Here is a 23,281-nt window from a genome sequence, read left to right on the forward strand (position 1 = left end):
GATTTAATTTCACGAGTTTCATCCTTACCATCTCAGTCCTCCATCTGCCTATGGTGACAAAACACAGTAACACCAGTCAGTAGTTAATGGTGGGGAAACCAAAGACATAGCACACCAAGACTGGCCAAGCTTTCTCCTCCTGCTGACTATTCAAATGGGCAAGATATGTCTGACTTGAAGGAACAAAACTGAATCAATAATCTTGACTCATGGATAGCATCTGTGCTACTGTATTTTGGGCACAAAAATGTTTTTCAATATGAGTGAGAAAAACTGTAGTTTAAATTCAGCTGCACGTGAAGGCTATGTGCTGACAGTCATTAGTTGACAGTGGAAGCAGGAATAAAAAAAAAATTAAGTCTTTCAGGAAATAAAGCTTGCTTACTTATTTTAATAGAAGTATTTGATGATAAGTAAGGTCTAAGTTTCTTAGAGTTTCAGGTGAGTGTGCGTTTAACAAACATTTATTAAATACCTAATAATTTCTTTTTTTCTTTCTTTTAAAAGTAATCTCTACACCTAACATGGGGCTTGAACTCATGTTCCTGAGATCAAGAGTTGCAGGCTCCAGGTGCCTGAGTGGCTCAGTTGGTTAAGCGTTCAACTCTCGATTTCAGCTCTGGTCATGATCTCACGTTTCGTGAGATTGAGCCCTCTGTTGGGCACTGTGCTGGCAGAGCAGAACCTGCTTGGTATTCTTTCTCTACCTCTGTCTCTACTCCTCCCCTGCTTGCACACTGTCTCTCTCAAAATCAATAAAATAAATCTAAAAAAAAGAAGGTGCATGCTCTACCAACTGAGCCAGCCAGGCACCCCCTAATAATTTCCTTTTATTTCACTAATATATGTTTGTCCTATCAGCAAGGATTTAAGGTGGCTGAAACCTTTCCCAAGCTTTCTCCTAGGTACTGAACATAAAGAATAAGATATATTCCTTGCCATCATGGATCATATTTCTTGGGGACTTTAATTTCTAAGGAAATAAACTCTTGCTCTCACCCACTGGATTTGAATAGAAATTGCTCCCATTTCAAATAAGAAATATATTGCATTAAAAAAAATGTTCTCAAGGGTTATGAGTCCTGCCAATAATGCAGGAATGCTGAGAGCGGGGAAAGAACCAAATGAAAAAAAAAAAAAATGTCCAGATGATATTTAAGTGAAATGTAAAATTTTGAGAAAAAATAACTAGTATTATGTTTACAAGAGTGGCAAAGGGGGTTTAATGGCCCACCACAAAATACCTTAGCTTCTCTTGTTTGACATATCACGACAAGTACATTTCTTATCCTCTTTTACTATAAAGTCACAAAGCAAGCCATGAGACTCAAAAGAAAGCATAGCTCTTAATATCATGTGACATCTAATTTATGTTCTAATAGTAATACTATGTATTGGTAAAGTGAATTTACTTTTAATATCTTCACATTATTGATAACATAGACAAGGACTACTTGTGACCACACACATACACACAATCCAGGTCCAGGGTAGTAAAAGAATCTGCACAACAAAAAGATAATTTGCCTGTGTTTTCTATGTAGGCTATTCACATAACACTAGGCCTAAAAATAGATAGTATTATATCCCCCAAAGTCCCAAATGCTACCCATAATCAGTTTCCCGAAAACAGTAGTGGGAAAGCAAATTTGATGAAATCAAGGTGGTAGGTTTTTTTTAAAAAAATTATTATTAATAATAATTTGCTTGCTGAATGCAGATAGCATGGAAAGGATTTTCCTAACCCTTGGTTGAAAGAAAAAAAAAATCCATGTAAAAGCACAAAGGCAATGAGAATTAACTAAGATGGGGAGAAATCGTCCAACAGGCAGCACATATGTGATGCTGGCAGGTGAGGCAGAGATCTTGACAGGGTGCGCAGGTGCTAACGTTGGGTAAGGAAGGTGTCAGAATGACCTTCACCTTGCCAGTTCTTTAGCGCATCTTGATGTTTCTGTGAGGAATCTCATGTGCCTTTCGTACAACAGGGGAAGGGCTCTGCCTCACTTGACAGAGACCTTCAGGAAATCCCAATGTATTTCACAAAGTTTACAAAACCACTTATCAAGGAGAAAACAACTAGAGTTAGAGAGTTACTACTGAGATTAGCCTATATGCAAAAGGGATCTTGGGAGCCATCTAGCCCAAATCCAGTGCCCCTTTCACAGCATCTGGGATGGATGGTTATTTTAACCTTTGTTTGGGCATTTGCAGCAATAGGAAATATTACTACACAAGTCTTTTCCCCTTTAGAACCACCACATTTAGAACCTCTTATTAGAAAATTCTTTCTTATGTTGAAGCAAACATCTGTTATCTATAAAGTTCCTCTTTGTTCCTATTTTTGCCCTTTGAAGTTACACAGGTAAGTCTTATTCTTCTCCCTTTTTAAAACTCAACGGAAATTTCAGGGCAGCTATATTATTTTATTCTCTCCTATTCTATTCCCCTGTCCCTTATATAATTAGACCCTTCACAACCCTGGTCACCTGCCTCTGGACACAACTGATTAATGTCCCTCTGAAAACATAGCATCCACAACTGAATCCAACCCTCCATCCAAATGTGGACTGACCAGTGCAGCATGCAGGGCTCCCTGGGCTTCTGTTACCACAGGTTGAATGCATTAACTTTGTGATAGTCACCATACACTACTAATTCAAAACTGAAGTCCTATTTCCCTAAGAAAACATTTCTACAGGAACCATTGTGAAACCATGAGTTTTCAACAACCTTCCTGTCAACACACACATAGGTAACACCACTCTGTATTTAGAAGGTTGTATTTAAGCAACTCAGAATATAGTGTTTAAGCAACTCAGAATATAGTGTCTCGTTAATGCCTACTGAATTTTATCCTTTTAGTTTCAGTCTTATGTTCAGGTATTTCAAGAAAAATGGTAATGATGTCTATGTTCTAGTGTCAGTACGTAGTTACAATTTAGTGAAAATTCACTGGATAAATTAATCCCAAATCTGCCAGTTGAGACTGGATATATCATTTATTTCTCTGTGTCATCTGACAAATCTTACAGGTATGCTTTCTGTCCCCTTACTTTATTCTTCACAGGAGGAGAAGGCAGATAGAACCGGCCTTTAAGCTGCTGAGCAGGTATTCCCTTTGGGATGGCCAATATAGTTCCTTGTATGGTAAGGAGGCACCAAGATAGAAATAAGAAGTAGAAGTACAGAATATAAGCAGGAACATATGAAGGGAAAGAAGATCGAGTGTCCCAGACTCTTGGAATCAGATTTAATGCTCCCAACATTAGAAAAATAGGCCTTTCCCCCATTTCTACCCTAGAGTCTTCCGCCTTTTAGATCTGTTACAATATTGTAATTATCAAACTCTGAATTTGGGGGGAGAGCTCATATACTAAAAGCTTGGTTTAAAACAGCTTTTAAAATTATCTTTTCCACTTATATTTCCTGAAAAGTCTGAATTAAAGAGACACGCAACTGTCTATAGGCTTGAGGTATAAAAAGAGCTCCCAAATGCCCTGACAAATGCCTGAGGTATACATACATACATACATATACACACATATATATGTATATATATATATATATAGGTGTGTGTATATATATGTGTATATGTATACATATATACATATATATATATATATATATATATATATATATATATGTATATATGTATATCTCCATCCATTTGTTTCAGAAACAGAAATGACCTGTATTTTTCAGTGTGAATTTGGGAATTCTCTGAGATTGAAGTTGTCTCCTGAATTGAATATTATGTTACAATTAATGGCCCTTTTCCCCAGAATGAAGAAAAATCAGCTCAGTTTTGCTTTCCCTTCAATACCCACCGTTTGCAGAATGTGCGGCTAATCACAGAATAAAAAAGTATCCTATTGTGCCTTTTTTCCATTGTTTATTGTGACTCAGGGTGGTGAACCCTGGGAACAGAGAGATGGAAAAAGTGTTTTAATCAAAACCATCCAGAACTGGGAGGGAAACGTCTTGAAAACTTCTGTTGCATAGTGTTAACATTTAAAGAATGGAGACATGTACAAAGAGCCTAGTAGACCCAAAGAGGAAATTTGTTTTGTACCTCACCTCTTCTGAACCTTTTTCTAGAGGGAGTGACAGAGGTGGATTCTGAATGAACTTTCTCAAGACTGTGTTTTCTAGAAAATCATGTAAGTGACAGATGAACATCAGAAGGAAATGGGGCCAACACTCATGTGGAAGGTTCTCTTCCTGACTCCAACAGTGACAACAAACCACACCCAACAGCTGTGAGATAAGCAGAGTGAAGAAAAGGAGGCTTAATTAGACGATAAGCCCCAAAAGTCAGGTGAACTAGGTGCATCATTAGGCATATCAGGGTCTCTCCAAAGCAACCACCTCAAGGTTCCCTGTTAAAATACAGGTAACTACAAAAGGAAGGTCCAAAATACTGTTCCCAACATGGAGTAGTCATGGTAGGTACTGACTTGAACTTCAGCTATTCATGAGAACTTGGGTCATGCCCCCTGCAGTAGGGCTTTGTCACTGGACCCCACACTCCTTGGGATTTTCCATTTCATCTCCTTCAAAGTCTGGCTTCAAACTCTTTTTTTGCTCAATTTCCACCTGCCAAGAATAGAAGTTGGAGAGAAATATCAGAAAGAGGAGAAAAACATCCCAATAATAAATAATCTCAAAGAGAATACCTCACCACGCTCGTTGAGATTCCCTGTAATTTTGTTAATGTTTTGGGCTTTAGCCACACTGAAGATACTGGCCCTGAGTATATTAGGATTATCTCTTTGCACATGCTCTTTGCTTGCTCTGGAATCCCCCTTCCTCACAGTCCACCTGGAAAATTCTTATTCTTTGTCTTGCATAGTTGTTCAAAGGTCACCTTGAGTCATGTTCCCAAGTCATTAGGTAGAGTGAGGCGTTCTTCCTGGGCATATTTCCACTGTACCTGGTACACCTGCCCGGCTCCCCCCAACCACAGGCTCCATAGGACAGGGGTATGCCCTTGTTGACTATTGTACTCCAATAATGTAGGTATACAGCAGGCAAGCACAAAGGTTTATCAAAATGACTGAATTCCTTTCCATCTGGCTGTTTATACTCTCCATTACTTTATCTCTTTCCAAAGTTAAGTATTCTAGTGTTTATAGTTCTTCCTGTGTCTCCTGCAAAATACGGCAGCTACAACTATGAAGGGATTAATAAATTCATTTTGCCTTGAAAGTGACACACGCTGAAGCCTTTGACAAGTCAGAAAGGAAATCTATCAAGCTAGAGAGTTTCATAATTAAAACTGCTCTTCTCTTCACCACTTTGGATATTTATGATGAAGGGAACAATTAAAGAAAAAACAGATGAGGGTCATGCTTGATGAAAGTGCTATATTTTCCCTGGCCACAAGATGGAGTATGTGTTCTTTTTGGTAGTTTAATAAGGTTTTAGATCACACAACTAAGTAAACATTGAAGAACAATAAATAACCTTGAAAAACCAAGGATATTATTATGAATAAAAAAATTATTAAACCGTTTGCAAAATAATTCTTCAATAACCCCCATTTTCTATCTTTGGCATTTAATCTGCTATTGAATTTCCAATGCCTGAAGATAGAATCACTATTTATATCAGAACACTCCAACTTAGTTTCCTCCTTCCACAGCCCTGATCCTGTTACTATTACAGAAGCTTGCTTGGCTTTTGAATTTTGTCCTGGTATAGCCCAGTGACCAGGTCATAGGTGTCCTGACTTTACTCAGATCTACTTCACCAACTCTGAAGCTGAATGAAATACATGCTTTGGGTTAGCGCTTTCCTGAACTCCCCTCCACTTTCAAGTTCACAACTTCTGCAACATATATTATGAATGAGTAATACTAATTCCTTTACCCCATGACTCTTTTGTTGTTGTTCATGATGACTGAAAAACATTATACTCTCCTCTTTCATTCACCTCTTTATTTTTTTCCAACCTTTCTCTTGCCCACCAGTGAGACTATTCATTCAAATCAGAGCAGACTCATCCACAGCTATGCATGGTGTACCTCTCTCTAAGGCAGTAAGAGAACATCCTACATTCAAGGCAGGCACTGCTAAAGGGAACAAGACAGGGGAGGGGAAGGGGGTGAACAAATGGACCTGGAAACATTAGCCAGACGCCTCCCGAGGCTACCTTGTAACTGTAGTGTGCAGAATAATTGACCCACTTCCTGACATCAGTCTTGTCTTCCACAGAGATGGATCTTACGGCAGCTTTAGAGGCAGAAGTTGTGGGCATGCTGAACTCAACATTCACGTGACTGGCAAATCTGGAAGGCACTTCCCGGTCAGAGCCAAGTTCAAGGTGGCAGAAGAAACAGTGTGGGTGACCAGAAGCTATGAAAGGAAAAGAATTTAGACATTAGGTTCTTTGGGGAGGACGTGGAAGAAGAGGCCAAAAGAGCCACTCAATAGCAAAGGAGGCTCAGCACCAGGCAGTCTTTCCGAGGGTCCAATGCTGAGCGGAGGACTTACAACAGAAATCACACTGCCTGTGCCTCAGACCCTTCTGATTACAGTAGCCTTGTATCCTAGCAATAAAACCCACGGCCTGAAAAACCCACTCAGGTCAGGGTGATAATGGGAACACAACACAAATAATAAGTAATAGAGGCTGTAAATTGGCAGGAAGGAATAAAAGGGATCAGCACTTAGCACCTAATAGAGCATCAATGACAGCCATGTGGAGCAAAGTAATTAATTCCCTTTGAAAGATGGATTTTCTTTTTTTAATTAAAAAAAAATTAATGTTTATTTTTGAGAGACAGGGAGAGAGACAGAGAGACAGAGTGCGAGCAAGGCAGGGGAAGAGAGAGAGGTAGACAGAATCCAAAGCAGGCTCCACAGAGCCCAACGCGAAGCTCGAACCCACAAACCGCGAGATCATGACCTGAGCCAAAGTTGTAGACTTAACTAACTGAACCACCTAGGCACCCAGAAGATGAATTTTCTTAATCATCTTAATCATCTCATATTTTTACAAAGATGCTTTTGGAATGTCTCTGTGGGTAAATGGCACACGTAAATGATGAAGCCCTTATAAACAACAGCTTTGCATTAAGGAAGCACATGGTATGCTGGGTAGAACACAGGCCAACAGGACACCGAGTATGACTTCTAGCTCTCCTGCTAAGTGTCAGAAATCTTGCACCCACATCATTGTTCTCTTCAGCTTCAAGTCCTGATTTGGGAAGTGGGGAAATGGAGGTAGGTCAATGCAAGGCACAGTCCTTTCCTGTTCTTTAATTCTACAAATCTATGGTTCGTTCTACTGTACGTGGCTGAAAAACTTGAGGACCGATTAGCTATCTGAGTGAAAAGAGAGCTTAGTTCTGTGACTATAACCTTTGAAGCATCAGTGTTTGTTGAGCATCCTTTACTGTCCCAGCTGCTGTGTGCACACCCTCTCCCTGCATCTTCATAACAATCCCTTGAGGTCACAGCCATTCCAGTCTACAGATGAGGCAACCAAGGCTTCGGGGAGGTAAAGCGAGCTGCCCAGTCAGAACTGCAAAGTGGCAGAATGAGAACTGAACCCAAGCAGTCAGTCTCCAAAGTGCTTTAGCCACTTTGTCTGAGTCACAGCCACCCTCATGGTCTCCCATCTCAAGACCAGGTTTTGCAGGGTGACATGAGTAGAGAAGTGAGCTGTAAGAACCCCCATACAACTCACCGTGGATAAACAACGTGACACGGCTCTGACTTTGTTATGTAACAGCAAGAGTCCTAAGTTATCTGAGCTTCCCCAAATAAACAATTTCAATTTTCTTTATTGGTCTGGACAGGACTTTTTAATCTCGGAGAGTGAGGACACACACACCCGCTCTCCAAGGAAAACATCACTCAGTGAAGTATTTGTTTTGCTCTATTTCACAAATAACATATTTCAGTGGTTATTTCTAAAGAGTAATACTTTGGGAAATTGAGAAACTTGCACTGGTTTCTAGGAAAGAAATTTAAATTTGATACATATGTTAGTAAAAATTATATTATCTAAAAATGAACCCAGGTGATTTATTTTAAATTACAATTGTGATTACACAGCTTTCAGTTACTGAGCATTTCTTACAGGCCAGAGACTGTGCTAAACACTTAAAAGCATTATCTAATTTCTATCTTAATGAGCTAGGTATTCATAATCCTCTTCTGTAAATGAGGAAAATAAGATTTCTCTGAGAGGTTTAAGTAAATGGCCTGAGGTCTTACAGCCACTAAATTGCAGCATTGGGAATAAAACTCAGATCTGACAGATTCCAAATTATGTCCTAAACTCCTCTCAATACATTGCTAGAGATTTAGATCACTCTGAAGTACACAGAGGAGTTTACTTTAATTCAATGGCAACCTGAACAACAGTTTTACCCAGTTACCCTTATTTAAACATTGTCAGAATACTGAGAAATCATTACTTTCCACAAAGCAGATGCCTCCTCTCACCTTCCAAAGTGTATTCACAGCAAACCCTATGAAAGCAGTATTCCCTCTGGATTCCAGGCATCCACTAATGGACGCCCACGATGTATAGGGCTGAGGGACAGATAGGGATATGCAATTCTGAAAGCTAGTACAGTTTGATTTATGGTAATGAACTATGTGAACCCACACATTTTGTCATCTTCCTTGATGAAACCAAGAAAATTTAATTTAAAATTTAGATTTCTACTTTCCATAAAAGGTGAATTATATTGAAATTGCTTTTCTCTTGGTCTAATATTAGAGAACTGGAGTTCCAGCAAAGAAAGCTACCTGTGCAGGACAGAATGCTTTGTTTCCTGGCAGATGATCTGGGAAAGCAGTAGGACTTGTTCTGGTGCCTTCCAGGATTAAGAAAAGCTTTTGGGGTCAGGGTGAAAAGGGTCCCCGAAGAGTGTGGGTGGGGGGCCAGGGGGCGTGGGGAGGATGACTGTACATGCACACAGCTGGGCTAGGCCCACCACTTCAGGCCACGTTGGACTACAGTGGCAGCTTGTTAGTCTTTTGGTGACTGGGACTGGGACAAGCCCTCTGTGACTACAGCCTCAGATGCCAGCAAAGCCAGGGGTACAGACCTACAGACCCATGCTGCCTGTGGTCTGACTGTCCTGCCTGCTGCAAGTTAGGGATACAGGGTCACTGCCGGTAGAAGTAAGCATGCAGAGGTTCAGGCCTCCTTTACTGTAAACAGAGGTGTGAGAATTATGGAAAATAACCTGTAAAAGGCACTTTCCCAAGGCTCTCTGAAGACCAAGATAGAGGAGCTCAGGAAAGGGATGATTACTAATAGATCATCAATTCGGTGGTTTCATGGAGGGCACACTGGATGGGGACAGGAGGAGCTGGTCCCAGGGAACACCAGCAACGCTAAGACCCTGCTGTCTGACTTAATTCAGATTCCGTGTGTCTTGAGTTGCCAGAAAAGGGTGTTATCAATTTCCTGAACAGATCCAGAAATATACCACTGGTCAGGAGTAGTACCTTTGCCGGGGTTGGGGTGGGGCGTTGCTACTAAAAATGCATAACCATGAATAACAAAAGCAGGGATGAGGGGGTAGCTTAACTGAGAAACATTCCCAAATATCCTTATGCTGTCCTGGATTTCAAAAATCTTTCACAAAGTTTCCAGTAATCAGGAAATACATTTGTAATATATAAGCTTCATTAACTTGGCCTTGAGCCTACTGAACACTCACCTGCTGGGAAAGCATTAAAGAACGTGTTTGCTGAAGACCTATATTTACCCGTGTCCTGCATCCATTCCCCCCTTTCTTCTGGTAACAATCTTTTCCCCCTCCCTCTGCTTTGGGAGATAATCTTCCCCAGCACTGCGTGTCATTTTGGAGGTCATGTCAGTCAAAATGCGCTGTCTTCCCCTTGACTCTTGACAGAAAATGGCTTGTGATGATTTATGCCAATAGCTGCGGACTGAGGAGGCATCTCACAGCTCTGCTTTCAAGAGCCATCCTTTCTATGCCTGCTCTTTCAACCCTTCCAGCCTTTCCTTCAGCGCTCTGAGCTATCCTCCAACAATCTTTTGTTTCGTTTTGTTTTTGCTGCTTATAACCAAAACTCTTCATACAGTACTTTTAAATATTTGAGAGAAAGAACTTTGAAGCAAATGAGATAGAGGTGTACACATTGAGAAAACTGAAAATCTCTCTTCCCTTAGAGGAAGTTACTTCACGTCTGTGTCTATTTGGTGTCCTCTACTAAGAGGCAGCTGTGGTATTGAGAAAAGACCCCTGGATGTGGCTTTGTGATTCAGATAAGTCATGTCACTCTCGGTCCTTAATTTTCTCATCTGTAGAATGAAGAGGTTGGACTCAAGTTATTCCCAAGGCCCCTTCCAACTTGAAAACTCGGTAATCCCATAATGAAGTTATCTGAATCCATAGGTAACAAACTGAAGAGCTAAGCATTCCGATAAACATAAACCTGAGGCCTTGTCTTTTCTGATGTCAAGTCTCCAGCAGGTAAAACAGTAATTTGCTTCCTACCGCCTCAGTTCTCTTCTCAGGGGCTTCTGTGCCAAAGGACAGTTCAGGGCTTCTCCTCTCCTCCGTCAGTTCAGGGCGGGCCCCATGGCTGAGGTGGAGATCACCGTGCTATCACTAGGAGAATACAGTGCTGACCGGGGAGAAACGAATATGCAAGCGCAGAGAGGAAGACTTTGTTTTTAAAAATCCTGTCAGTTTAGAAATGGCAGGGGGGCGGGGGATGGCCAACCCAGCCTCAAACACAGAGATCCAATTGTCTTTTCATTTTGCACCGCTACACCCAGTGTCTGACACAGAATGCCCCGGTGTGTTCCACCCCCCTGGACTGCTTGGGGAGGTGACCAGATCATACTGCCTCTTGCCATCACATCACGATACATTTTGGGTACGATGACAGGACCACTCCACCCTCAGACCAGGAAATGAAGACTCTATAAACACACCACTAGGATTTAATAGTAGAATGGAAGAATATCTGCATAAGAGAAGGACATTTCCGTCAAGTTTTTCTAAACTTTACTCCTTTTGCTCGGCTTGGATATCTATTTGTTAACAGATGGGCACAATTTATTATAAACAAGAAGAGAAGTGCTTCAAAGGATCACAGGATCATGAGCTTACTGCCTGTCATTGGAGTCACTCGGACTTCCTCTAAGAAATAGGGCTATTAGAACTAGTTGGATCACTCCCTAGTTTTGTCATTTCATTAAATTCACTGGACCCCTGAGGAAAGTCATTGCCTTCTGTGCTCACTCAAGCACAAAAGCACCCCTGATAGCCGTGAGCAAGCCAGCTAGGGCTGGTTAGCTTGCTTTCTTTGTGTAATTCAAACATACCTTCCTTTATTGATTTGGTTTTTTTGTCTGACAGAATTTCAGCCCTATTGGACCTTCTGGTCCTGGCTGGATCTTCAGTCTCATCAGAGGCCATTTCTCCCCTTCCTGCATCCTCAAATCCCAACTCCATGTTGGAGATGTTATGACTGACAGGTCTTGCACATGGTGACTCGAATCTTAAATCTGAGAAAGATACCTCTTCAGAACCCAGAAGCCTGCTAGGATCTGGAAACAGCTTCCAGCACCACATATAATACTTATATGAGTCAGAAAAGAATACAAACTCATAAGCTGCCCTGGAAACGTGCTTAGCGGCTCAACCCGCTAATAATGCAGAGTTCTCTGGAAGAAGCGTGATAACAAAGGGGTGAGAACATGTTGTGAACTGAGTTATTCACGTTTGTTCCTTACTCCGCACAAGTATTTTTGATTTTCTGGTCCCATTCCTCCATTACCATTTGTCACCCAACAAAAACCAGCACTTCAGGGGCGCCTGGGTGGCGCAGTCGGTTAAGCGTCCGACTTCAGCCGGGTCACGATCTCGCGGTCCGTGAGTTCGAGCCCCGCGTCGGGCTCTGGGCTGATGGCTCGGAGCCTGGAGCCTGTTTCCGATCCTGTGTCTCCCTCTCTCTCTCTGCCCCTCCCCCGTTCATGCTCTGTCTCTCTCTGTCCCAAAAATAAATAAAAAACGTTGAAAAAAAAATTAAAAAAAAAAAAAAAACCAGCACTTCATAGGGGAACAGAGTGTGGAACTTGGACCCCTGCTCTTCTGTAACCATGTGGCAGTTTTCACAGAAGAGAAGCCTGTACCTACCCGAGTTTTTGTCAGGCAGTCGGTTTATCCTCCACACAATGGAGTTGAAGGCATGCTCGTACTTGGCAGTTCCCAGAGTTACTCTCATGACAGGCTCAGAGCCAGATACACTAGTTGAACCAAAACTTGCCCCCCGGTTCACTTTAGCTTTTAGAGACTTTTCCCCCAGGACACTTTCCCTGCGGAAGTTTTTCACCCACTCACTGGGCACAGGGTAACGAACCATCACATTCTCACAGGGAACCTGGGTGAGAGGGTCTCGGTTAGAGGAGAAGCCGGTTGACATCCTCAGCCAGCTCTGCACCTCCACCTCTGCTCCATTGATGCTTGCTGCTGTCCTGAGTGTGAAAGGCAAGGTCTTTTCTGCAAATATTGTCCTGAACCGCATTAGCTCAAACCGGCAGGCGTCCAAAGGGTTGAACAGAATAACCCGTGAGTTGTTGAATACATCCTCATCCACGCACCCATGAAAATGGCACTGATGGAGCTTGATCCACTTTGTGGTGGTGGTCGGCATGATGTCCTGCCGGGAAACTATTTCGTTCCCTTTGACAAGGACATCATTGAGGCCCAAGCGGCACTCTGCAAGCCCAGAGAGGAAACTCAGAATGTGGATCCGTGTCAGGACATGGTGCTGGAGAATCTGGTTGTCTCCCTTGCTCACAATGCCAGAGAACTCATCCCTGACATCCACAGTAATCTCCTCTTCAAGGTAGTTCAAGCCCACTGTGCTTAAGTCCATTGACAACACTGGCAGATTCATGAGCCGGTCCTGAACGGCTCGGATGAAACTGAGGAAGTCATCGTAATTGGTGGTGCCCAGCTTGATCACTTGTTCCCTCTCTGCTGTGTGGGCCACAGCAGGTTTGGGCTGGTATTTCTTCTTCTCCTTGTAGGTGACACGGTCTATTCGCAAGCTGTGGATCCTGCCATTCTCGTCATAGTTTTGGAGCCGGGGTTCTGAAATTTCATGGCAGATCTCCAGCTTGAACTCACGGAATGGCTTTTCTAGGCCCTGCTCATAATACAGCTGCAAGTAACCACTGTCTGTCAGTTTGATGTAGATGGGTCCCCAGTGCCTAGATGACATGATGTTTTTCTTCTCAGGGATCCTTAGCATCATTGGCCATCCATCCCTGGGCTGGGACAGCCCTGAACCAGGTGGGTGGTCATCTAGTTCAATCCAGGCTTTCGGGTCATCATCTGGTAGTGTCGCACTGCTTAAGTGATCAGGATCATCAATCTGGAGTTGTTTGAGTTTTTCAACGGCATCAGAGTGTGACTGGTTTTTGCTTGAGTCATCAAAACTGATGGCATCTTGGTAGATGACAATGAGAGAATCTCTTTGGCTTTTGCCTGTGGCACTGGAAATGGAATTGTTTTGGGAGCGTCTCTCCTGCTCCTCAAAAAAAGCAATGAAAGGGTTGATGGGGGAAGGCTGTACATCCTGCAGAGTCTCATTCAGGAAAGGATTGGTTGCCCTCCAAGGTGGAGCCTCGGTTATGGAAGGCGGATGGTTTAAGGAGGAAATGTCCAGCTTCTGAACTTTGGAAAAGTTCATCAATGTGCTCTTGGGACGCTCCCTCTTCTTAAATGACCCATCTGAGTGATAAGGTACATCTGGGATCACAGATGCAGTAGGTGGTGGGTTTGGCTTCAGGGGAGAGGTGACTGGCGACAAAGGGCAGCTGACTTCATTGTCATCAAAAGTGACCCAGCTGGGGAAACGAGCAGAAGTCACTGGAGTTGCAGGGTGTCCATTCGTGGCTGGACTACTGGCCGGACAGCTGACGGCCTCCATCTCTACCTCTTCATCTTCCTGGAGTGAGGAAGAACTGTCTGCAAGGAAAAGGAGAGCTTATGAGGGCTGCTATTCAGGGCCTCTACAAGTACAGGAAACTGAGATATGGGAATGAAGGATGAGTAGAATTTTATCTGGAATCTGATAAATTCAAAAGCAGCTCACTACCTGTCTCAAGTGCTAGTCTGGGCACAGAATCTCATAATTTTGTAATAAGCACACCAAAGGGGCCACACATCAAATGCAGTAAGAATACAAGTAGGTCTATCAATACAGAAGCACTGATAGGCCCAAGGTCCCTTGCAGTTTAACTCTTATACATTCTCCCTTTATTTAATAGAAGTTTCTAGAATAGATTTTTTTTTTTACTGTGCTATAAAGTATGCATTCTTAATTCTTAGACATTGAAAACCACCTCCTACATAAAATGATATAAAGCTGATCTCATTAGACAAGACACGTTATCTGCTCTAAGTGATAATATGATTACAAATAATGTAATTGGGGGAATTTGTCCAAATGTGATCAATAAATATTAAAAACAAAGTGTTAACATCCTGAATAAGGTCATACAAGTAAATAAGAAGGCTATAAAAACTCCAATAGAAATACAAAGGACACATACAGAAAGCTCAGGAGAGAGAAACTAAAAATGTCTAACAAGCATGTGAAAATGTCCAATCTCACTGGAAATAAGAAAAAAATGCAGATTAAAAACAATCAGTGAAGATTCTTAAAGTTTTTACTCTTCAATGAAGGTAAGGGTACTATGATATGAACAGTAAATAGACCTTTAATGGGACTCTAAGTTGCTACAAACTCTCTGAAAGTGGTTTGGCCATTTGTATTAAGGCCTTACAAATGTGCATAAATAATAACTTTGTAATTCTTCCCTAAGGAAATAAATATAAATTGTGAACGAAGTTTTGGGTGAATGTTAAGAAACCGAGGTACACAATAGAATACCCAGCCATTAAAATGTTTACAAGTATGCAATAACATGAGGAAATACTTATAATTTCTTCTATTTTCTCTAAAATACTTTTCCATCTTGGAGTTTATTTATTTTATGCAGATAAAAAAGTATTATTACAAATAAAACTCCACCCTGGCAGGGCCTTCAAGGAAGGGGAGGCAGGACTCGAGTTTCCATAAGGGAAAGATCCAAACCTTTCAGTCAGCATCAAGACCCTGTGTGTCTGCGGGGACTGTGGGAAGGGAGGGGAAAGTGAAGCCTTTAGCAAGGAGTGGATTCTGATGAAGGAGTGGCACGGAAAACAAATCTGTGTCTGGCATCCAGTAGATATTCAGTAAAAGTTTGTTGAGTGACTAAGTGAGAAAAGAGTTTGCACTGGAGCAGTTCTATTTACTCTGTTCCTGGAGAAATGTCGAGGGGGAACCTCTGCCACCGCTTTACCCACTGTTTCTATTTCCAGTAATGTGGCACAAAAGAGAAATGGATGCTCAGTGGTTGAGTCAAGTAGTTGAGTTTTCTGACCACTTCCCTTAACTGTCACGAATATCGTATCTGACCAAACCAAATTAGTAATGCTGCACATAAATGGAAGTAGAATTACATGTGGTGGGATGGCTGCTTGTCATTCATCTTTTTTTTTTTTTAATTTATTTTGAGAGAGCGTGGGGGAGGGGCAGAGAGAGAGGGGAGAGAGAATCCCAAGCAGGCTCTGCACTGTCAGTGCAAAACCCGAGGTGGGGCTCAAACCCATGAACCTGGGTGAGATCATGACCTGAGCCGAAGTCAGGTGCTTAACTGACAGAGCCACCCAGGTGTCCCTCAAAGCATTTTAAAATTAAAAATGAGACTTCCCTTCAAATTAATCATTAATACACTTTTGTAGATGTGTGCTTTATTTTCTGAAAAAATGAAGGGAAAGGGGTCAAGAAAACCCAGGTTTGTAGGATTTATGTATTATTTTATTTATCATTATCATTATCCTTATTACTACTATTACTGCAACAACTACTATTGTTATCATAATGAAGGCTAAAGGGAACAGTGTGGCCCGGAGTAAAATACAATCACTTCCTTGGAACAGTAACTGATCCTCCCTAGACAACTGGGGTTGCATCTCAAAACATCAGTTTCTTATGAAGCCACTCTAAGGAGCTTTTGTAACCTTAGTGCTCCCACCCGAACAGCCTGATACTGACCCAGTCCCTGTGGAAGGATATCCTTTTTGCTTTGGGGTTCATGACCACTCCCTAATTCAAACAAGCCCACGTCTTTTTCCTCTGGAGGGTGCTTTTCTGCCAAAGCTGTTTATTCTTTCTGCCAAAGGATTCCCTTCTGCTGGGAATCCTGTCCCCAAAATAGCATTTCTCATTTTCCTCTATGAAGCCAAAAAAGAAGGGGGGTGGAAAAAAAAAGAGGCTTTGTCTCCACTTGACACAATTTTCTTACAATAAATTTCTTTTTAAATGAAGCTATTTAAAATCACACAAAGTCCTAGACAGTTTTGAAGCATTAGACTTAGGATACAATTGAAATGAATCTTCTTTAAATCTGGAGGGAAAGTTTTTAATTAAATTAATTTCTAGAGATTCTATATTCTCTTTGATGGCCATTGAAAAGTATTAAAAGACTTTGTTACAAAATATTCTCTCCTTTGACAGTTTCATCTCCCATGATTACAAACTGCTTTAAAAAATCCATCATTTGGCACAGCACTGGGACATAAGTCAAATTTCTGGAGATTTTTTTCCCTAAAAAATCACTTATTAAATAAAAAATGTCTTAGGGGCACCTGGGTGGCTCAGTCGGCTAAGCATCCTACTCTTGGTTTTGGCTCAGGTCATGATCTCAGGGTTCAAGCCCCACATTGGGCCCTGTGCTGACAGTGCAGAGCCTGCTTGGGATTCTCTCTCTCTCCCTCTCTCTCTCTCCCTCTCTCTCTGCCCCTCCCCTGTGTGCTCTCTCTCAAAATTAATAAATTTATAAAAAAAGTCTTAATAAAGATACTTTTACAGATGAAAAGCAAAAGTGTCTCTAGCTCACATGAAAATAAAGCATTTCTTGGGGCAAACCCAAGGACTGACAAACACTACTTTGAAAAACTATCCCTTATTAACACTGACTTCTCTATTTGTAAGCTCTTAAGTTTCTGTCATTTATCACTGAGATTTTCAATGGTTTTTGCAAAGATTAGGTCATATATTTTCTGAGTCTCTTTTAATTAAAACCTCTTTATTACATTATTTGAGACTTTCACATATAAAAAGTAACTTATCTGTAGGTAAAATTTCTGGGGAAACATATATATCATATATGATAAAAACTTGACATCCTTCATATAATAGTATGGTGTTTTCTTAATAAAAACGACACACCCTTACAAAAATAAAGTAAAATAAAATAGGATAAGAACAGACAATTCATGGGGTACCTGGGTGTCTCAGCTGGTTGAGCATCCAACTCTTGGTTTTGGTTCAGGTCATAGTCTCATGGTTCATGGTTTGAGCCCCACATCGGGCTCTGTGATGACAGTGTGGAGTCTGCTTGGGATTCTCTCTCTCCCTCTCTCTGCCCTTCCCCCATTCACACTGTCTCTCTCTTAAAATAAAGATACTTTGAAAAAAAAAAAAAAAGGAGGGGCGCCTGGGTGGCTCAGTTGTTTGGACGTCTGACTTCGGCTCAGGTCATGATCTCGTGGTTCATGGGTTCGAGCCTCATGTCGGGCTCTGTGCTGACAGCTCAGAGGCTGGAGTCTGCTTTGGATTCTGTGTCTCCCTCTCTCTCTCTGTTCCTCCCCTGCTTGCACTCTGTCTCTCTCTCTCTCTCAAAGGTAAATAATATTTTTAAAATGTCTTTAAAAAGGAATAATTCACTAATGAAGAAATATAAATGTGTAATAACTATTTGGAAAAAAAAGAAGTTCAACCTTTTTATAAAACAATAAATACAATTCTCTCTGTGTCATAGAGACAAAAATTTGGAAAGAATAATAATCATTATTGGTGACGCAAGGAAACTTACACTCTGATGAAAGTTAAAAAAAATCTTTCTGGGGGCAATTTGAAAATTTGTACAAAAGTCTCAAAAAATGTGACCCCAAAATTCTACTCATACAACTGTATTGTAAGGAAAGAACAATACAGGCATGCAGAGATACATTTAGTGTAGGTTTATCACAGCAATGTTTGTATCAGAAAAATTGGAAAACAACATAAATGCCCAGCGATGGAGGATTGTTTATATCGAGTATTATGCTCCTAAAATGGAATCCCATGCAGCTATTAAGCAAATGTTATTGACACATGTTTATTCACACAGAAGCTGATTATGACATACATTTGCATGAACAGTAACAAGAGCCTACAATCTGGAGTCAAACTGCCTTGGTTTCAATTCCGTACCTGTAGCACATTAGCCATGTGACTTTGGGCAAGTTTTTAAATTTCTCTGCACCTCAGTCTTCCCATCTATGACATTAAGAAAATATGAAATCCCGGGGCTCCTGGGTGGCTCAGTTGTTTAAGTGTCTGACTCTTGATTTCAGCTCAGGTCATGGTCTCAAGGTTCGTGGGATCGAGCCCCGTGTTGGGCTCTATGCTGACAGCGTGGAGCCTGCTTCAGATTATCTCTCTCCCATCCTCTCTCTGCCTCTCCCCTGCTTATGCTCTCTTTCTCTCTCAAAATAAATAAATACAACATTAAAAAAATATATTAAATCCTACCTGTCAGGGTTGTTGGGAAAATTTAATATAGATTTTAGAATTGTGCCTGGCAAGTAATAAATGGTAAGTGTTCAGTAGATGTTAGCTGCTATCACTACTCCTACTAGAAGGATACATTTTCATCATATAAAGTATACATATATTAAAAAAGCACTGGAATATAATATTTCAAAATATTTTGATGTGATAACCAGTGTCTCCTGTGGGGTAAGAGGCGATTTAAAAAATATTAAATCTGTATTCTTTAAGAAAATGCTGTTTGCTTACAAGATAAATAGTAAAAAGTCAAAACACATCCTTAGCACTCCTGCTAATTAACCTTAGAGAAAGAGAACAGTTTAGCTGTAATCCACGTTGATAAAGCAGCAGTTAGATCTTTCCCATGACACTTATGACTAATGTAGTTGGTACTGAGAACAATGAGGGGAGAGAAAGAAAAAAAAAAGCCAGCAAATTTCTTCAGTAAGAAACAGGCAAAAACTAATTATGCTCAGAACAAAATTAACTATCATCCAGAATTTCATTTTATTGACTTATTAAAATAAAACCAAAGCCAAAAATCCAGCATAATTTTAATTACTATCTCTTCCACCTGCTACCTCCAAATTACTTTTATTATGAGTTGGGCTGCTGCCAAACCAAAGCCATGTATAAAAATCAGGTTCTCATCGGCCCACTGGGAGAGCTAGCTAGTACCTACGAGCTTCCTAATGTCTTTACTGATGCCAACAAAAAAGACACGGTGGATTCTTTCAATGCTAGACCACAATCTATTTTAAGTGCCCCAAAGACTCAGTTAAATGATTACAATGGTAGTCAAAGTTACCAAACCGAAGAAAAAGTAAGAACTATGGGGGAAGGCTAAGTTTCTATATTTTGAATACAGCAGATACTCCGCCCTCTTCTTTCTCCATTTGTTAACCTAATTTGTTCATGCAATGACAAATGCAAAAACTGAGCGCTGTTCATTAAATTTATTTGCAGAGGCCAGAACAAATATTCTTAGATTATTGCCGTTTTCTCCAGATGAGACAGCAGTCACTATTACACAAGAGCATATACTTAAAACTGTATAAGCAGCCTCAGATGCACAGCAGGCCGTTACATATTTGTGGAATGATCTAGAAAGTGAAAAGAGGACCACAGAATTTTCAGGTTTGAAGAGATTTTAGAAATAATAAAACTTGACCTTCATTTTGCTGGGAAGACTGAGGGGCTCAGGAAGTTTAAGTAAAGTACCCAAGGTAACATTTACAAAGTCCTACTTTCAATGTTCACTACCTCTGTTATTTTCTTAATGCTTGTTCTCTAAGCTAAAATCTGGTTAATTTTTCCCACTGCCTTTGAGATGGGCAACAGTTACCTTGACACACAGCTTTTTGGGAGCACTGTTCAGTAGGGGAAAAGAAGTTAACTAAACAAGGATTTACATCCATTTACACAAAGAAGCCTCTGGGCATAAGGTCAGGTGATGTCAGCCCCTGATGTGTGAATGTGTAAGGGTGAGAAAAGAGTTAGTCATCTGAACCTTATCAATGGAGCTTCCAACTTGGATAAAGCAAGCTGAGACCTGCTTAGTCATCACAATACACTGATAAAGAGAGCCAGAGGGTTTTTGAGTCTCTTCATCTGTCCTTAGCATTATCCAGGAGACGGGATGATTTGGCGCTGGTAAAGTTACCTGGTCAGGGATATCCCCAAAGTGAAGAAGCCAATTCATCAAACTAGTACTTCACCACTAGTTGACAGACTTCCTAGCAGGAGCATTTGACACTACATTCTGGTTTCTATTTGCTAAGAGGACCTATGAAGCAGTACTCAATTGCTCTGCCAACTCCCCCCACCCCTGCTTATCAAGATGAGCTCACCCATCACTCCTCATCTCTGTTTTGCTCAGAAAAGCAACATATATCATCTCTTGCTCAGAAAAGCAAGCATCAGACTTTAAGTTTGATGACTGTCCCAGGAACCTGTGTGTTCCTGGTGAATCTGTTCTCTCTGGTTCTAAACTTTTGTTCCTACGTTATCACCCCGCACTTCACCGGTACTCAACCTTTGGATCCCTGCTTTTGGCTCCTTTCCTCTAACAACTAAATCTCCACTCAACTGGCTTGCTGGTTCCCTGGCTTAATATCAGCTTCTCATGTTGTCTTAGACGAAGACTCTATTCTTCAACTCTCGTCAGGGCAGAGATCCTACCAAAACACCTTGCTGTTGTCTGAGAGAGTCACTCCAGTTCCCCAGCAGAGGTCATAGGCAGGGAACAGGGATAGATGCCAATATCTATAACAAATTGAAAAATCAACATTCCGTTTTATAAATTAATCTCTTAATATTTTACACACTGAGGTATATCAAAGACTTAACTTAGTAATAAGGCCTGTTGAGAACCCAACCTGTGTTTTATTTGTCATTGCCATAGCAAAAAGCTCCTGTATTTCCTTCCTCAACTATTTGAGCACACCAAAGAGGGGTGAACAAAGGACTTTCTAGAGTCTAAGCCTTTTTGAACGGGCAATGAAGCTCTGCTTAATGGACCATAAAACTCTTCTATGGTCTCATAAATAGACATTTTCCAAAGAAGACATACAAATGGCCAACAGACATATGAAAAGATGCTCCACATCACTAATCATCAGCGAAATGCAAATCAAAACCACAATGAGTTATTCCCTTATACCATTCAGAATGGCTAAAATAAAAAAGGCAAGAAATAACAAGCATTGGTGAGGATGTGGAGGAAAAGTAACCCTCACAGACTGCTGGTGGGAATGTAAATTGGTACAGCCACCGTGGAAACAGTAAGGAGGTTCCTCCAAAAATTAAAAATAGAACTACCATATGACCCATTAATTCCACTACTAGTATTAACCAAAGAAAATGAAAACACTAATTTGATGAGACAGATGCACCCCTATGTTTATTACAGTATTATTTACAATAGCTGAGATCTAGAAGCAACCTAAGTGTCTACAGATAGATGAACAGATAAGGAATCTCTCTCTCTCTCTCTCTCTCTCTCTCTCTCTCTCACACACACACACACACACACACACACACACTATGCAGCCATAAAAATGATGAGGCTGTGCCAGTTGCAACAACATGGACGGACCCAGAAGGTATTATGATAAGTGAAATAAGTAAACTGAGAAAGACAAATACCATATGATTTCACTCATATGTGCAATCTAAAAAACAAATGAACAAACAAAAATAGACCTATAAATACAGAGGACAAACCGATAGTTGCTAGAGGGAAAGGAGTGCGGGGGGGAGGGGCAAAATGAATGATGGGGACTGGGAGATGCAAGCCTCCAGTAATGGAATGAGTAAGTCGCGAGAACAAAGAACACAGCATAGGGGATATAGTTAATGGTACTATAGTAGCATTGTATGGTGACAGATAGTAGTTACACTGTGGTGAGCATAGTAAGGTATAAGAGAAATTGAATCGCTATGTTGCGCATCTGAAACGAATGTAACCTCATGCGTCAACTATGTTCAAATAGAAATTAAAAACAACAACAACTCATCTCTGGTGTGATGAGAAGTAGAAAAGGTTCTTTTGGTTTAGGAGCTTAAAAGAGGAGAAGCATCCAGAAGTTACTCTAAGGGAGAACATAAGGGAACGGCAAGGAAAAAAGAGGGTCTCCATCCTGACTCTAAGTGCAGCATGGTTTGCATACCCAGGAAGTGTCAGAGGTGGGGACCAGGACAAGGACTACCTGCAGGGCCACTGGGACAGTGTCCTGAAAGAGTGGCAAGCCTACAGTGCCCATGCCCTTACTGTGACCAGGATAGCTGAGTCATTAGGACCGCCTGTCCCTCTGCCACTGTGGATGTGTCACTCATGTGTGCCCCCATATCCTTACTCACTATGCATCCGGCTACCATGTGAGGTAAGACCCCAGCAACCACCCACGTGAGTCTTAGTGACAGGGACTGTTACTTCTCCAAGGTTGACCCAGTGAGTTCAACAGGGGGGTTGTGATAAGGGCAAAGGAACAGAGCTGGGGGCTCTCACACAGTATTACAGATGCTTGCTTGGGTACATGTGTGCTGGGGATGAGGAGCAGAGCGGGCTCCTAGCTCCATGTGTTAACTCTGCTAGGCTATAATACAGCTTCCAGGAGAAGTTCTAAAGGTCTGTTGGTGGTAGGGGTACCGTTAGCCAGTCTAAGATCACCCAACAGAAAGGTTAAGGGCAATTGACAATAGCTGAAAAAATCTCTGTAAATCACTCCCTTTTCACCCATATTGCCCAAAGCTCATTGTTTTTCATGTGGACTTTCAGCAATGACAGTAACAAATAACCAACAGCTCCTGTGTGCAGTAAGCCACTTCTTCTCAATTGAATTTGGAGTTGGTAATTTCATTTCATTTCAGTACTTATCCAGCTCCTGTTTAGTTATCAAGATCGAAGGAGACATTCTTATGTAGACTGAGGGCAGATGAAACTTACAAACTGTAAACATATCAAGTTAAGGTAATTGTTTAGAAAAACAGGAGAGCAACTAATTTCTAGCATGACAATAAATTTATTCTAGCTGGTGGAGCTCTATTTGTATTTCTGAACGTTTCAAATTTTTCAGAAGCCCTCATGAGGTAGATAATCCGCAAACAGTGAAGTGTTATT

General features: G+C 41.2%; 1 protein-coding gene across 3 annotated transcripts in view; it reads right to left on the bottom strand.

Moving 5' to 3' along the window:
• Positions 1-2,983: 2,983 nt before the first annotated feature.
• Positions 2,984-23,281, bottom strand: part of STON2 (stonin 2) — a 147,966-nt gene continuing 127,668 nt past the window's right edge. For all 3 annotated transcript variants that reach the window (XM_047864709.1, XM_047864710.1, XM_047864708.1), the window contains 3 exons: positions 12,147-13,985; positions 6,158-6,360; positions 2,984-4,599 (listed from right to left, as the gene is read on the bottom strand). In XM_047864709.1, coding sequence (XP_047720665.1) covers positions 4,516-4,599; positions 6,158-6,360; positions 12,147-13,985 — 2,126 coding nt within the window. In that variant the 3' untranslated portion in view covers positions 2,984-4,515. The remainder of the gene's footprint in view (positions 4,600-6,157; positions 6,361-12,146; positions 13,986-23,281) is intronic.

This window comes from Prionailurus viverrinus, chromosome B3 (genome assembly GCF_022837055.1).
Source record: "Prionailurus viverrinus isolate Anna chromosome B3, UM_Priviv_1.0, whole genome shotgun sequence".
Classification (NCBI taxonomy): Eukaryota; Metazoa; Chordata; class Mammalia; order Carnivora; family Felidae; genus Prionailurus; species Prionailurus viverrinus.